This window comes from Pseudomassariella vexata (genome assembly GCF_002105095.1).
Source record: "Pseudomassariella vexata strain CBS 129021 chromosome Unknown BCR38scaffold_3, whole genome shotgun sequence".
In the NCBI taxonomy this organism is placed as follows: domain Eukaryota; kingdom Fungi; phylum Ascomycota; class Sordariomycetes; order Amphisphaeriales; family Pseudomassariaceae; genus Pseudomassariella; species Pseudomassariella vexata.
In genome coordinates, this window is record NW_024467958.1 from 3414363 (window position 1) to 3429316 (window position 14954).

General features: G+C 52.0%; 5 protein-coding genes across 5 annotated transcripts; 3 read left to right on the top strand and 2 right to left on the bottom strand.

Moving 5' to 3' along the window:
* Nucleotides 1-440: 440 nt before the first annotated feature.
* BCR38DRAFT_508607 (uncharacterized protein) lies at nt 441-1270 on the top strand (the record flags this gene model as incomplete). The annotated part of the gene is made up of 2 exons (XM_040864980.1): nt 441-786; nt 856-1270. The coding sequence occupies 2 exons, from the start codon at nt 441-443 to the stop codon at nt 1221-1223; spliced, it is 714 nt and encodes a 237-aa protein (XP_040719399.1). The 3' UTR covers nt 1224-1270.
* Nucleotides 1271-1657: 387 nt separating this feature from the next.
* On the bottom strand, nt 1658-2062 carry BCR38DRAFT_455865 (NADH-ubiquinone oxidoreductase B18 subunit-domain-containing protein; the record flags this gene model as incomplete). The annotated part of the gene is made up of 3 exons (XM_040861845.1): nt 1658-1762; nt 1843-1967; nt 2032-2062. 3 exons carry the CDS (start codon nt 2060-2062, stop codon nt 1658-1660), a joined length of 261 nt encoding a protein of 86 aa, XP_040719400.1.
* A 1008-nt stretch (nt 2063-3070) lies between these two features.
* On the bottom strand, nt 3071-3736 carry BCR38DRAFT_316900 (Ser-Thr-rich glycosyl-phosphatidyl-inositol-anchored membrane family-domain-containing protein; the record flags this gene model as incomplete). The annotated part of the gene is made up of 2 exons (XM_040854713.1): nt 3071-3395; nt 3462-3736. Coding segments are annotated over 2 exons (600 nt in total), but the record flags the coding sequence as incomplete, so codon positions are not given.
* A 6349-nt stretch (nt 3737-10085) lies between these two features.
* Nucleotides 10086-11925, top strand: BCR38DRAFT_455867 (serine carboxypeptidase S28; the record flags this gene model as incomplete). Its single annotated transcript, XM_040861846.1, has 4 exons — nt 10086-10234; nt 10317-11119; nt 11174-11339; nt 11415-11925. The coding sequence occupies 4 exons, from the start codon at nt 10086-10088 to the stop codon at nt 11923-11925; spliced, it is 1629 nt and encodes a 542-aa protein (XP_040719402.1).
* A 434-nt stretch (nt 11926-12359) lies between these two features.
* BCR38DRAFT_425380 (general substrate transporter) lies at nt 12360-14405 on the top strand. The gene has a single exon (XM_040859716.1). The coding sequence runs from the start codon at nt 12661-12663 to the stop codon at nt 14254-14256; it is 1596 nt and encodes a 531-aa protein (XP_040719403.1). The 5' UTR covers nt 12360-12660; the 3' UTR covers nt 14257-14405.
* Nucleotides 14406-14954: the final 549 nt, after the last annotated feature.

The window sequence follows — 14954 nt, forward strand, 5'->3', positions numbered from 1 at the left end:
CACACTTGAACGTGTGTGGGATATCTGGTGGTCAATGTTTGCACAAGTATAATGAGAATTCACGAAAACTGAGAGATGTTATCGGTGGCTTGCTAGAGTGGGCTCAGCATTGCGTTTCGGGAGGGTGAGGGGGGGGGCAATTGGTGGTGTCTTATTCAGTTATGAGGCAATTTTCTATGTTTCTACATTCCTCTTGCGCCACCACATGAAATAGATTGTATCGTTACATCATTCATGCAAAGACTACATTTAACATACATCTGAAGGTATGATAGAAGGTTCTCCGTTTGTTTCATTTAGTGCTGCACATAAGGCATTAGATTTAAATCCTACAATTGGGGCTATTAGGCTCAACAGGAATTTTCCACGTACTTCCACCACCATGTTCTCTGGAAATCATTCCTGCGCAGCAGGTTGCGGCCCTGAAGCAGCTCAACCGCATGGGGACCGGCAAGCTGGTCCCTTTCGAGACCAACTACGGCACCAATTACGACGCCATTCGTTACCCCGTCTTCATCTTCCTCGCCGTATCAGGCGAGTTTTTCGGGGATTTCTTCTGTCAAGCCAACTTCTTCTGGTCGCGGCAACTCCTGAAGTATGGAGTCACCAAGAACCAGGTTGTGCATGAGCTGATGCTTGTCATGTTCATCGCGGCGCTGCTGCAGTTCCCCAACCCCATGATCCAGGACACGAGAGATATTGCCATATCGAACCTGTTGGCCGACTGCCGGAATACGAGCCACCTCGTTCAAATATGTGTCCACGAACGGAAAGTGGAAAAGGGAGGTACTACTTCAGGCTGATCGAGGGGACCCTTGTCAAGCTGATTTTTGACCCTTACCTTGGGGTGCAAAGTACCCAGCGGAATCATCATCGACGGCCGAAGCCAAGCACAAGCGACTCAAGGTCAGGGGAAAAATGGATATGGGACTCATATTGGTGAGCGACCATGCCCTGGGTATCTACCCGAGGCAGAACTGGAATTTGGGTTGGGGCTGTTGGAGGAAGACAAGATCGAGGTCGACTTACTCGAAGGTCCCATCTCGGAGTTTGTGAATCGCACGCCGTTGACAATTTGTGCCAAGACGCCCATGGAGTTTGTGGTCGGGACGTTCGGCAAGTTGATGCTGGAATATGCCGTTGTGGTCGAGGAGGATACGGCGAGAGTGGTAGGCGCAATTATTGCGAAAAGGCTGGTTAGTTATATAGATGGGTTGAAGTAATGGCACAGAGCAGGTAATAAAGGCTTGATTTGCATTCGAATGAGGCGGTGCCGTCAATGCTGAGGTGAGCATTCGCCCTAAAGTCGCTTCTTGTGCTTGTGACGCCGCCACCTGGATCTGGAAGACGGGATTATCGTGGCTTGAAAATGGGTAGCATTACAACGTCCACCCGCGTTATGTGATCTGCAACCGTCCGTACGGATCTCTATTGTCGCAGTGTTGGAATGATCGCTTTCAGCTGTCGACTTCGAAGTTGCCAGACAAACTGCCATAGACGGCTGAGACACGTTGGAGCACGCGCGGGGAAGCATACGGGTGGTTCTTGTTCGCCAGCATTGATGCATTGCCGTCTAGCAGTATCGTCGTCGCGCGTTGCTCGTGGGCGGATATATGTACAAGCTGCCCCTTCACCCCCACCAGTCCACGCAGACTGCCTAATTGCTCCTCATACCATCCTTGGCCTCGCGCAGCTCGTTCATCTTGGTCACTCTCTTCTTGAACTCTTCATACTGGCATTTTTCGTAGCTGTGTCGCTCGTCCTATCGGGTCAACTTGTCAGCTCCAGGTCCAGCTCCAGCTCTTTTCCGCCTCGAGGAGTCCGAGCGTTGATTGTACGCACATTGCACTTCCAGGGCAGGTAGTATGTGTCGACTCGGCACCGGTTCAAGGGGATCAGCAGGCCGGCGCAGCTGTCGCGGTAGGCGATGGGCAGTTTGGCATCTCGCATCTCCTCGCGGGTCGCTCCTGCAGCCAAAGAAAATGGTGTCAACTGAGTTTGGAAAACGGGAAGATGGTCAAGATGACTTACTTGGCGAGACCTCGGCTGCGCTTCCGGCCATGATTGCGGTCGAAGGGATATTGTGATGTGGTTTGCGATGACTTCAATTGAGATGGACAATGAAGTCAATTGGTAGCCATCAAATGAACATAGAGCTCGTTGAGGTGGTGGAGGAACTTCGGCAATCAGGTCCCTGGAGCCAAGTGGAGTTTCTGGTTCCTGCCTATTGGCTGGCTTCAATGTTGGCGCTTGGGGCCGTCCAGAAGTTGTTTTTGCTTCAAATTCGACTTTGAACTCATTTGACCTTGTCGGAACTTATTCACATTCACCCAAGCCACCCAGAGCTAATGCGCGCCACGCGCTTGACAAAATACCAGTTCCGATGTTGTCTTCGGAGTAGCAGTCAAAGTCTTGAGAGCAACCTCTGCTTCATACTTTGTTGCGCTTCGCACTCTGGACAGACAGGAACAAACAACGCTCATTATACCCGACCGAGCTGACACTGGGCGCTTCTTTGTGAGGCAGTATGAAGCTTGCAGTTGGGCTATCTTTTACAGAAGTGGGCTGCTGCGGCATTGTCGAGTACCTCCACGCAAAGACTTGCCAATGACTTGAAGATTGAGAGCCTCTCAACCCATCGAGATAATAGCATGGAACGATGTCGCCAAACTTACATTAATCAAGGAAAGACTGACAACCCTCGGCGGTGTCACCTCCGACCGTCACGTCAAATGTGTCAAACCGGCCAGCCGCTGAAGAAAATGAGAGAAAAAACGGCTGGTCGATACTTGCCTCGTTATATCTCTTCTGAGAATCGATCAACATGCACGACTTCATACAAGACATCATGACAGCTGGGCAAGGTATATATTGATGCTGGCTACGGCGAGCCCAGGTCTACATCTGTCTCTTCATCTCCCGTTAGGCTACCCTTTATGGGCCGGGTGTCGTCTCTCACAACCCGAACCAAAGGCCTTGGGACCCCCCATTCAATCCATCCTCATGTCGGGATATCTCAGTGCTTTTGTGCGTGCTTCTTGGCGTGTCTCTTGTGGCCGCAGTGCGACGGAGCTTTAGTCGGCGTGGCGGTCGGGGGGTGTGGCACGCTGGTCAGGGTAACGGGACTACTGTAGCCTGATGAGCCCCATCCTATGGTCTCGGGGCAGGTCGCACTCACATCCCGGCCGACATTCTTGGTGGGCTGGGGGGCGGCGGTGACGACGGCGGTGCCGTTAGCGTAGCCCGTCTGGGGCACCAGAACCGTCACGGTGGATGCGGCGGCGCAAACCGTGGCGGTGCTGGAGGTATCAACACAAGGGGCACTGCCAGGCGCGACCGAGAACTTGCCGGTCTGCGCGTAGATGACATAGACGTTGGTGCCGTTGATGGCGTTGCTGGTCAATATAGGTCAGCCATAGGCTCATGCGTTTCGAAAACCAGGGGCAGGCAGAGGCATATACAGTTGGAAGCCGTAGGAAGTATCAACTCCGCACGGCACCGTAATGGAGTACTCTCCAAGTGACGTGTCGACGTCGGCAGCCACCTGCTGGTAGAACGGCGGCCAGTTCACAAAGTTGACCAGGTAGATGCTGAAAGCCGTGGGGTCCGTGTCAACTGTCGACCACGTCACGTCGTACTCGGCGCCCTTGACGAGCGTCGAGTTGATGGTGGGTGATGTGAACTGAATCGCCGACACGATGGGCGCCGCGAGGGCGAGGTATGACAGGAATTGCATTGTGATTACTTTGCGTAACAGTAAGTGTAAAGGTGATTTTAAGGGGTTGGGTTTGGGGGAAAAGTGAGTAGTGAAATGAGCGACTGTGCTGTGAATACAGAGGTAAAAGAGTGGCTGGACAAGTTGTCACTGTCCGAATGATGTCGTTGACTTGCGCGAGGTTACGAAGCCCGATACGAATGTCACCTGAGAGACGAGTCGCGAAGAAGAACTCCAGAAGCAGAGGCGATCGCGGTATATTAGTGCTTAATATACAAAGTAGGGTCGCGCGCCACCCCCTGCCAGGAGGATTCGTCAAATTAAATGGGATGGTACGATGGGCTCCCACCTGAGTGGCCACAACTGGTCAGCCAGACCTGTTTAGGCTCAATTCCCGAGAACTTAGCCCCCGCTTCCCCTGTTTAGCCAAGCATCCAATATTCCAGCATCAGGGCTGGCCAATCATGCAACCAAGAGGTGTGCCACGCTTACCACGAAGAGAAGAAAATACTGGTTTTTAAGATAACCTTAACCCACAGACTATGGAGTTGAGGGATATATGGTCAGGTTGTTCCTGTATATTCAGCCCTATCTGCAAACGGTGTAACACTAGTAGTCCTGCAAGGCCCCTGAAATGATAGCTGCCTGGAACACGAAGACTCATCTTAAAGCGAGATGAACAGTTGGTGGACTTCACGGTAACTTGAAGCGAACCACTGGGCGAGGTTTTAGGGTACTCATTACATAGTCCGTTCCGAAACTATCGGGACTGGCGAAACGCATGGGATGGCAATATAGAAAATCGAGATTAGTTAAAGACGAAGACCATCCTTTGACTATGCTCCGAGGCGCTCTAATGAGCAAAAGTGGAATGTGTTATGGTACCGGAGTACGTATGCAATTCACTCATGAACAATTCATGAACGTGGATTTCAGCATCCGGATCCGACGTTCCAAAGTCCGGGTCCACATCATAGGGGTGGGGGGAACACCACGTGGATCTTTATAGATCAATATATCAGGTTCTTCAGCAACTGGCGTGCTCAAGACACGTCCATACGCAGCTTGACGGATAACTTAGAAGTTTGCATCTTAAGCGAGGCTAGCTGTTGAGAAGTAGAGGATCGAGTTGCTTTGTAGGGGTTACGTGGTTGACTAGTAGTGTGGGGCTAAGATTACCAGGCCACTTGGACTTAGCCCCAGCGCCTTCTGCAGAGAGCACACAAGAACAGTCAATTGGAGCTATGTCACCGAGAGGTTACATCACAGTCACATCAAGGTCATACAGCAAAACACGTGAATATCTGACAGCAGGCGTTTATTTTGTTTCCGACTGTTCTCAGAGTAGATTGTACTTCAACTTCACCTAAGAATACACTTTGAACCTTTTGGTAAGCTAGAATCGATATATATAACATACTTATCTCCTATATAAACCGGCAAGTCCCTAGGAACCACCGTGGAGTAGGTGTTGTTTGCCTATCATTAGTTCGCTCTAACTTACTTGATATCGTAGTTACAGATAATAGCTGCTAAAATCGTTGATATTTCAATCCTAGCTAGATAGTAGCCGGCGCACGCTCCACGTACGTCATAATATCCCCAGAGAACTAACTGTCAGGGTACGGCTAGGCCGAAGGCAATAGTACAGAGTGATGGGGAGTAACGGGCGTCCCTCCTACGTAGCACCGGGTGGTCACTGGCGGTCTCAGGTAGGGGTGCCCACGGTGATGCATTGATCTCTGCCCTCTCTATCTTCCTCCGTCTCGACTCCTTACTTATAGCCAGCCGAGGTTCTCTCTTGGATTCTGGATGTTTGCTTCCGTATGTCTGTGTTCCTCCGACTTCGGCCAATATCTTGGACAGCGGCTCCTTATCTGCAACCAAGCGATTCCCTATCCGTTGCAAACGGCTTCAACGGCTCTCATTCGCCACAAGCGGCTCTCTAGCCGCCACAAACGGCTTCCTACCTGGTGGAAGCCGGCCCGCCTCGGATGACACTTGTGGCTCTGACAACTCCTTCCCTATCCTACTTTGAGATGGTCCTTATATAGATAGCTAGGCCGCCGCTTGGACCCGGCATAACAGCAGGGTCGGCGATGCCAAGGATCTTGACTCTCGTCATCCCAAAGCTTCACATAGATTGTAATCATGACTCGGGAGTCTTTTGTCCGAAACACCCCTCCGGCGGCCCACCGGTGTCCTGCGTTCAGTGTCCTGACACCCACGGGTGCCTATGGCATTCTGTTCTCTGACAGTGACCCCATGGGGGGTTGCCCTATAGCTAGAGATAAGATAGATAAGAGCTATAAAAGAGCTCTGCCAGGCCAGAATAGCTGATCTGGCCATCCTTTCCCAATACAACAATTCACACCCCATATGCACTCGCATCAGGAAGTTTAGTTCTATTTTTTGCTATGGGCGTGACCCGTTCGGTTGGGTGACCCGTTCGCTTGTGGACTCCGTTATTTATATATTAGTAAACATCTAAAAATATTTTTTATTATTAAATACGCCGTAGGCTCGAAGCCCCCGGTAACTCTGCTAGTACTCCCGTATGTCAAACCGTGCCCTAATGGCTGGACTAAATACATACGCTGCGTCGTCGGTTCGCCCTATTGGCGACTGCGTTACGTCCACTACCATACTACGTTGGTTCTCAACCTACCAACAAAGTCCCCCCTGAGAAGATCGATGCTATCTGGGCCTTGAAGCTGTCCGACCCGTCCCTAGCAGCCACCTTACAATAGTCCCACTAACTACTGGTTCTCCTGTTGCCGTTGCGAGGTCTCTGCGAGAGTATAGTGGCCGTGGTGCGATGGCGGCCCGTAATAGTTCCCTCGGTCCTTCCAACAGCCCGCAAAAGAGGATTACGTGCTCTGCCGTCTCAGGGGCGTCGCCACAGCGGCATAGCGGCGAGTACACGCCAAAAGCCCCTGTCTTGAATAAGAAGGCTGCTAGTCCTATTTTTTCCGTCCTGATCTGGCACAGCGTAGACGCCTCCAGTCGGTTCAGGCCGAAATACCTGCCCCCTTTCGGTATCTGCATCGAAGGGCCCTCCGGTTCCTCAGCGATAGCGCGTCGCTGGCGATCGTGATGCTCTGCTCCGGTGAGCCATCTCTTCCTCCAGTGGCCGAGGAGGGCAGCCGGGACCTCCTTTTCCTCACTCATCCACTCGGAGCCCCGGGCCTCCTTCTCCATAGTGTACCCTGCCGGTCGGAGTAGCTGCGACGCCTGCTTCCTCTTCGCCAGCCTATCCTGCCGGAGTATATGTGACGCTTCAGCGCTCGCGCTGCGAAGCAGATTTCTCTTCCCGCTAAGCCGTAGCCGTTCTTCAAACTTAGCAGCCCGGGCACTAAGATAGAGGTCTAGTGGCGGGATTGCTGCTTCTGCTTCCAGGTGGCGAACCGGCGTCGCTTTGTGGGCGCCACAGACTACCCGGAGGCACTCGTTCAGTATCCCCATCAGGCTCTTAGCTGGCCCTGCCGGTTCCTCACTTATAGTATGCCACGCAGTCGCCCCGAAGGCGATCGCGCTACGGATAACCACCGTATATAACAGCCTCGCACGTATAAGATCGCAGCCCCACGACATATTGACTAGCTTTGTCAGGGCTAGCTTTTGAGTTGCCATTTTTGTTTTAACACGCTCAACATGGGCGTGCCACGTCAGTTTGCGGTCGAACCAGACTCCTAGGAACCTCGCTGAGACTACCGGCGACACTGTGGCGTCCCCAAGGCGAATACTTTGCGGCAAGGGCTCTCGGGCCCTAGTAAAGTGCATTAGATCACTCTTGTCAGGAGCGAACTCCATCCCATGCCTCACTGCCCACCGCTGACACGTAGCCCATGCGCTCTCCAATCAGCGGCAGGTCGTGTCTGGATCGGTGCCGACGCTTAGCAGGTTCGTGTCAGATAGGGCACCTGGTTCCTAGGTTCAGAAATACTATGGCACTAGAGAAGACTATTGTCACTTAAAGTTCAGAAGGCGAAAGGAACCCCTCTTCTCAAAAGTAACACCAAAGTTACCGACATGTTCTAAAGCATCTATAAAAGGCAGAGCAACGGGAGTTCGCGAGAACAGAAGTGTCAGAGCCACAAGTGTCATCCGAGGCGGGCCGGCTTCCACCAGGAAGGAAGTCGTTTGTGGCGAATGAGGAGCCGGGAGGCCGTTTGTGGCGGCTAGAGAGCCGCTTGTGGCGAATGAGAGCTGTTGAAGCCGTTTGCAGCGGATAGGGAATCGCTTGGTTGCAGATAAAGAGCCGCTATCCAAGATGTTGGCCGAAGTCGGAGGAACACAGACATGCGGAAGCAAACATCCAGAATCCAACAGAGAACCTCGGCTGGCTATAAGTAAGGAGTCGAGACGGAGGAAGATAGAGAGGGGAGAGATGAATGAACTACTGTGGATACCCCTACCTGCCATCACCAAGTGACCACCAGTGAACACCAGGTGACCACCAGGGGGACACGCCTATTTCTCCCCTTCACTCTGTACTATCGCCTTCGGTCCAGGCCGTACCCTGACAAGAAGACAGACAGACAAGAACACACCTCATTTATATACAATCTTACGCACTGCTGACTACTCGATTGGACACACGTGATATTCGACAGTTCGTGTCGTCCGCGAACCCGACTACTAAAAGTAGTGGGTGCTGCTCCGCTAGCTCCTCGTACAGCGTTGAAATGTATAATATAAACAGTATCGGGGATAGCGGTGACCCCTGGGGGACGCCAGCTCGTAGGGGGATATCTAAAAATATCACTAAGTGTCAGGGTACGGCTAGGCTGAAGGCAATAATACAGAGTGATGGGGAGTAATGGGCGTCCATCCCACGTAGCACCGTGTGGTCACTGGCGGTCTCAGGTAGGGGTGCCCACGATGATGCATTGATCTCTACTCTCCTTCCTTATCCTACTTCGAGTTGGTCCTTATATAGATAGCTAGGCCGCCGCTTGGACCCGGCGTAGCCGCAGGTTTGGCGATGCCGGGAATCCTGACTCTCGGCATCCCGAAACTTCACATAGATTGTAATCATGACTCGGGGGGCTTTTGTCCGAAACACCCCACCGGCACCCCACCGGTGTCCTGCGTTCAGTGTCTCTGACACTAAGTACTCTATTAAAATCGCTCCTCTCCGTATAAACGATAAGTATTTAAATACTTCACTCAAGAAGGTAGATCCTAACGTACGCTAGCTAGTTAAACCGGATCTAAATAAGGTCTTCGCTAATGTGACGGGCTCACTGCGAAACTATACAGCTCAACATGGCCAAATACTGTTAATTATCTAACTGAGGAGGAAAGTAAAATATGCGAGTTGTCCCGGGAACACGGACTATGTTTTGTGTGCCCTCGATGGTTCCTTTGGTGGATCCGGACGCACGGTCCTTGCAGCTCCGGATCCCATATCAGGCACAGCCTGTCACAGCTAACATATCTATTCATATAGTATAGAAGAGAGATAAGCGAGCGATTCACTGCCTATACGGCTAGATCCGTAATTAGAAATAAATATATTCCGTAAAGAACTCCCTAGGCCTAAGAAGAGAGCTAAGAAGAGTATATCTACAGCTTAAAATATCTAAATTTAGTACGTTTGCTGTATAAATGGAAATTAGAAAATATTTTGGATTTTTAATTTAGTTTTGCAAAAGGGGGTCGATTCGGTTAATTAACTATTTCCACAATCATGCATAGCAAGACATAATCATTCGCATTCGCCACATGAACGCGCAGGTTTGCAATAGCTTCGACCCAGGAAATAACATAGATAGTCCGTACGGCGAAAACCTTCCTGTTATCGCAGGGGACTTTCATGGTTGACAACCGACAGCCGGCAATGCTACCCTGTTCAGGTAGTGTAGTTCGCTTGCCACCTCCCCAAAGCGCACTAGCTTTAGCTGCGGAGCATCAAGCTATGCCGGAGCAGTAAGCTAGAAGGGTGCATTCCCGCACAAGTCCGCGGCAGCATTGGCTCACGAAGTCGCAACACGGCAGCATGCCGTCAGCAAATGCACCAATGAAGCCAGGATGTCAGTTGATAAGCATTACCATGCAAGGCAGGCGGTGTCATCATAGACCGCTCGTCCGTCGAGAGTTTGGGTGCGCTTCTGGGATGCTTGCCTCTGTTCCACTAGACATTGTCAAGTTGAGAGAGATGCAGATTCAGCAACCGGACTGGAAGTCAATCAGATAAGTACAAAAAGAGAGACATGAAGCCCATGGTTATTGTGACGTTCTAATCCACACTTACTTGAGACTTATCCAACTCTGAATCTTTCTTTTGCCGCCCAAGATGAGGAACTCGGTGCTCCTGGCGTCCCTCTCGGGTACCGCGTGCATTCAGGCCACTCTGGGGTTCATGATGCCGAGGCCACGCATGCCCCCATTGGAACTATCCGACGAGGAGAGGGCGATCATACTCGATAGTAGCAATGTGGTAACAGGCAGCGGCACATTCGAGCAATATATTGACCACTCCAACCCTAGTCTCGGGACATTTCATCAATCATAGTGAGCAGACCCCTCCCGTCAAACGTGGTGTATCCCTTTAGACCCACTTATACCAACACCACAATGCTAACTATGGCCTCAGCTGGTGGAATGCGACATCCTGGGAAGGACCCGGATCGCCTGTCGTCTTCTTCACGCCAGGAGAAGTCGCTGCGGCGGCCTACACGGGCTATCTGACTGAGAGAACCATTACCGGCCAGCACGCCAAAGCCGTCGGTGGCGCCGTCATCATCATGGAGCACCGGTACTGGGGCAACTCGAGCCCCTACGTCAACCAGACGACGGAGAACCTGCAGTATCTGAATCTCGAGCAGAGTAGTGCCGACTTTGCCCACTTCGCCAAGACGGTCGAGCTCCCCTTTGACACCACCGGCCAGACCAATGCTGACCAAGCGCCTTGGATCTGGGTGGGGGGCTCTTACTCGGGGGCCCTGGCCTCGTGGGTTGACAAGCTCCAGCCTGGTGTCTTCTGGGCATACCACGGCAGCTCTGGGCCGGTCCAGGTCATCTACGACTACTGGCAGTACTTCTACCCCATCCAGGAAGGCATGCCTAAGAACTGCAGCAAGGACTACGAGGCCATCATCGAGCACGTCGACGGCGTTTTCATCAACGGCAGTGCCGAGGAGAAGACGGCGCTCAAACAGATGTTTGCCGTCGAGGCACTGGCCCACGATGCCGATGCTGCTAGCGCCATCTCGTCTCCCATCTGGGCTTGGCAGTCCATTTCCATGACCACTGGCTACTCGCAGTTCTACCAAATGTGCGACGCTATCGAGGGGGTCGTGGAAAATACCACGGCCACCTACAGTCCTGACGGTGTGGGGTTGGACAAGGCCCTGCCCAATTTTGCCAATTGGTTCATAACAAAGTATATCCCTGGTTGTAAGTACCAGTCATTACGAACTTAGTTTATTTACGGAATCTAATAGTGACTAGATTGCGATGGCTACGGCTATAGTGATTGGTCGGGCGTGGACAACGTGCAGTGTTTCGACACGTTCAATTCAACCACGGAAGCGTTCCATGACTGGACCCCACAGAACGCCGTGGACAGACCGTGGATCTGGATGACTTGTAATGAGCCTCTCTTCTACTGGCAGACGTGAGTTGGCCCCCTCTTTTGTCCCTCGGGAACCATTCTATGTAAGCCAGTTTAGTATCTGACATACTCAATCAGTGGTGCCCCTAGAGGTTTCCCCACCGTCTTCACCCGCCTGGCCGATACAACCTACTATCAACGTCAGTGTGAGCTGTGGTTCCCGACCGAGGGCAACTATACCTTTGGCAGTAACCAAGGCTTGACGGCGGCCGACACCAACGACCGTCTCGGAGGCTGGTTCAATACCAACACGACTCGTATGCTCTCGTCCGAGGGCGAGTTCGACCCCTGGCGCTCTGCATCCGTCTCGTCCGTGTTCCGTCCGGGTGGACCGTTCGATGGCACCGAGGCGGCTCCGGTCATTCTCATGGAGGGCTCGATCCACTGCCTCGATTTGATCGTCAGCAACGCGGTTCACCCGTCCATTGCCGCCGCCCAGAAGCAAGAGATTGCTCAAATCAGTACCTGGGTTGACGAGTATTACACGGCGAAAAAGGCCAAGGAGGTCACCAATGCCAAGAGGGGAAAGAGTGACCGACGGAGTCCAGCCGTGAGATTGCGACGTGACTGGATGAAGACAGTCGACTAGCCACATAGGTAGAAAATACACCCGAGTACACCGAGTAGGCAGCCTTCTAACATGTAGAACCATCAACCTATGAGACAGATATAATGAAGACGGATTCTTCTTGGGAGCACATTATGTTACGTTGAAATTAGGCCTGAGCGCCGTACACCTCCATAGTCTATATTATCCAGCAACTGATTGCTGAAAATTCCTGGGCTGTGCAACATCTCACATAGCCCTATCACCAGGACCTAGGAATGAAAAGATGCTTGATTTTGTTTCGAAATCCTTTCTCCATGTCCAAGTCATCTTCGTTACATGCTAACCCCCGCGTCTACAGTAGCGGCGCAAATCCGCGGCACGATCCGACGTGATGTCATTGTGGGGGTAGCCCAGCTTTAGTGCCTGCATGCGAACACCACTTTCCTCGGTGTAAGTTTGCATCTACGATGATCCCGATCTGTTCGGCACAGTTCGGCATAGATTAGTGGCTCGTCCTCACCCAATCGACATTGCAAGCTGGTGTGTTCACAGTAGGTTGGGATTAAACAGTCCTTCTACTGAAGATTCTTTTTTCTCTTTCGAGAATCCCTTCCTTGTCTTTGTGTTACCGTTTTGAGGATTACTGGTGTGGTCAAAATCGCACAGCAGCGCATATTTTCGTACGACTGGCCATTCCCCGATTGACACCTACCTGTGTATTACCAGTTTCCAGCCAACCGGATTCGTCTCGACTTGAGTCTTGGAACAGTCAAGATGCCGTTCCCGCCCTCGCAACCAGAGGATTCGCACGACATCAGACCCATCATCTCCAAGAAACATGAGATTGTCCTCTTCAGCAGCACAGCCATCGCGCTGTACGGCTATGACCAAGGCATGATGTCGCTCGTCAACACGAACCGGTCCTACTTGCGCACCATGCAGATCGCTGAGACGTCGCCCATGGTCGGCATTATTGTCTCCATCTACTACCTGGGCTGCACCGTTGGAGCCGTCGTGGCCTCGTTTTGGGCCGACAAAAAAGGCCGTAAACCTTCCATCTTTGCCTGTCTAGCTACATGCATGGTTGGCAATATCCTGATGTTTGTTGCTGGACTCTCGACCAATGGCTCCGATACATGGGGTGGCGCAGCATTGGCTTTCATGCTGGCTGGGCGCGTCATTCTAGGTCTTGGGGTTGGGGGTATCGATGCCGTCATTCCCATCTACAGCTCGGAGCTATCCAAAGACGAGGCGCGTGGTCGTGCACTAGCGCAAGAGTTCCAGATGAACATCTTTGGCTTGCTCATGGCCTTTGCCATCAACCTCGGTGTCACTATTGCCCTCGGAAAAGACAATCAGTGGGCCTGGCGCATCCCCATTGTGGTTATGCAGATCTTCCCCATTTTACTCATATCCATCATGGGACGGCTTCCTGAGACGCCGCGCTGGCTTATCAGAAAGGAGAGGAAAAGAGACGCAAGGAAGGCACTTGTGGCGTTGCATGGCGAGAGTAAGGCTGAGGATATGCTGGATGAGTTGCACAGAGCACAGGAGGAAGAGAGCGACGAGAAGATCAGATACATGGACATGTTGGTGCCAGGAGGGAGCCAGTTCCATCCCAGCATGGTCACCGTCATGGGCCAGATCAACCAGGCTTTGACGGGCTATGGCGCTGTATCTGTCTACGGACCGCAAATTTTCGAGCTTCTCGGGTTTGGCGTGCGCGAGGCCGAATACGTGACGCTGGGCAACTACATCAGCTACTTTTTCATGATGACGGTGGCCTGGATGTCGATCGACGTCCTCGGCAGAAGGAAACTCATGGTCTGGGGGTCTCTTGGATTGGCATCCTGCTTTGCGCTTCTGACCGTTTTTGGCGGACTGTCACTGGATGTGCGCCGTGCGCCCGTACTGGTCGTCGAGATCCTCGGGTCTGTCACGCTCTTCGTGGCCACAGCTATCTTTGGTATCTGCTGGCTCGCCACCGTCTGGTTGATCCCGACTGAGATCTACCCTTCTGGCGCGCGAGCACAGGGAAGCGCCATCAGCGTCATCATCTGGGGCCTCGCCAATTTCACCATCACGCTCTTGACTCCCATTGGATTCAATAACCTTAAATACTGGCTCTTTCTCGTATTTGCTGTTACTAACACCTTTGCTGGCTGGTGGACCTGGAGGTACTCGCCTGAAACAGGCGGCAGAAGCTTTGAAGAGAACCAAGAATTCTTTCTGTCGGCTCAGGATGATAAGAGCTGGGTTGTGAAAAAAGTTGACGCCGGCAAATTCTTGCGCATGCCGCGCGAGGAGGATGGCGAAGGGGGGAAAGCAACGTCGGATGAGAATGCTCCACTATTAGCGTCAAACAGTTAGTCAACGAGTCAACGAGTCAGTCGGTCGAGTTCCCGAGCTGAGGTCATGCACAGTCATATAAGGACGATGCATAAGAATGTATACATAGCAAGTGCTGAAACATCAGTTGACCCAGAGCCAACGGTCTAGAATAAAGTTATAAATAGTTGACGAAGACCACTGATGATCAACTGACATGCCCTTCCAATGATGAGTATTGTTTCACAAGATGTCGTGCTGATGTATTCAAAGTAGTCTGTTGCAGATAAGAACTACAAGGAGGTCTTAGAAAATAGTATGAAGGCATCTGGCAAGCCATGTTAGACGCAAAGTGTCATCTACCAGTCGGGGTCGTCAGCCCATAACAGTGGACAGAGAGTCGCACACCGACATAGTCAAGCGATACACTGGTAAATTTAGTGTCACCAGCTCAAGCATGCGTGGCATAGGCAGGCCGAGCCAAGTAATGCAGTTTCCTGCGTGGGTCACCGCCATCATTGAAATTTAGCGTGGCCCAACCATGACTCTTGGCTAGGTGTATCTTCCTGAGAATGTAGGCGCAGAGGCTGTGATAGAAGTCTCCATGAATTAAGACCTGCGACTTGCTGCCGCGGAACATCTCGTGGGAGATCCCCTCATGCCACTCGATTCGGCATACAGGGACCACTTGACCGCTGCGATAAACTCGTCTGAGAGGGAGTTGGGGTAGCATGCTGGAT

Coding starts and splice junctions, on each gene's coding strand:
- BCR38DRAFT_425380 (XM_040859716.1), top strand. CDS start 12,661: ATGCCGTTCCCGCCCTCGCAACCAGAGGATTCGCACGACATCAGACCC.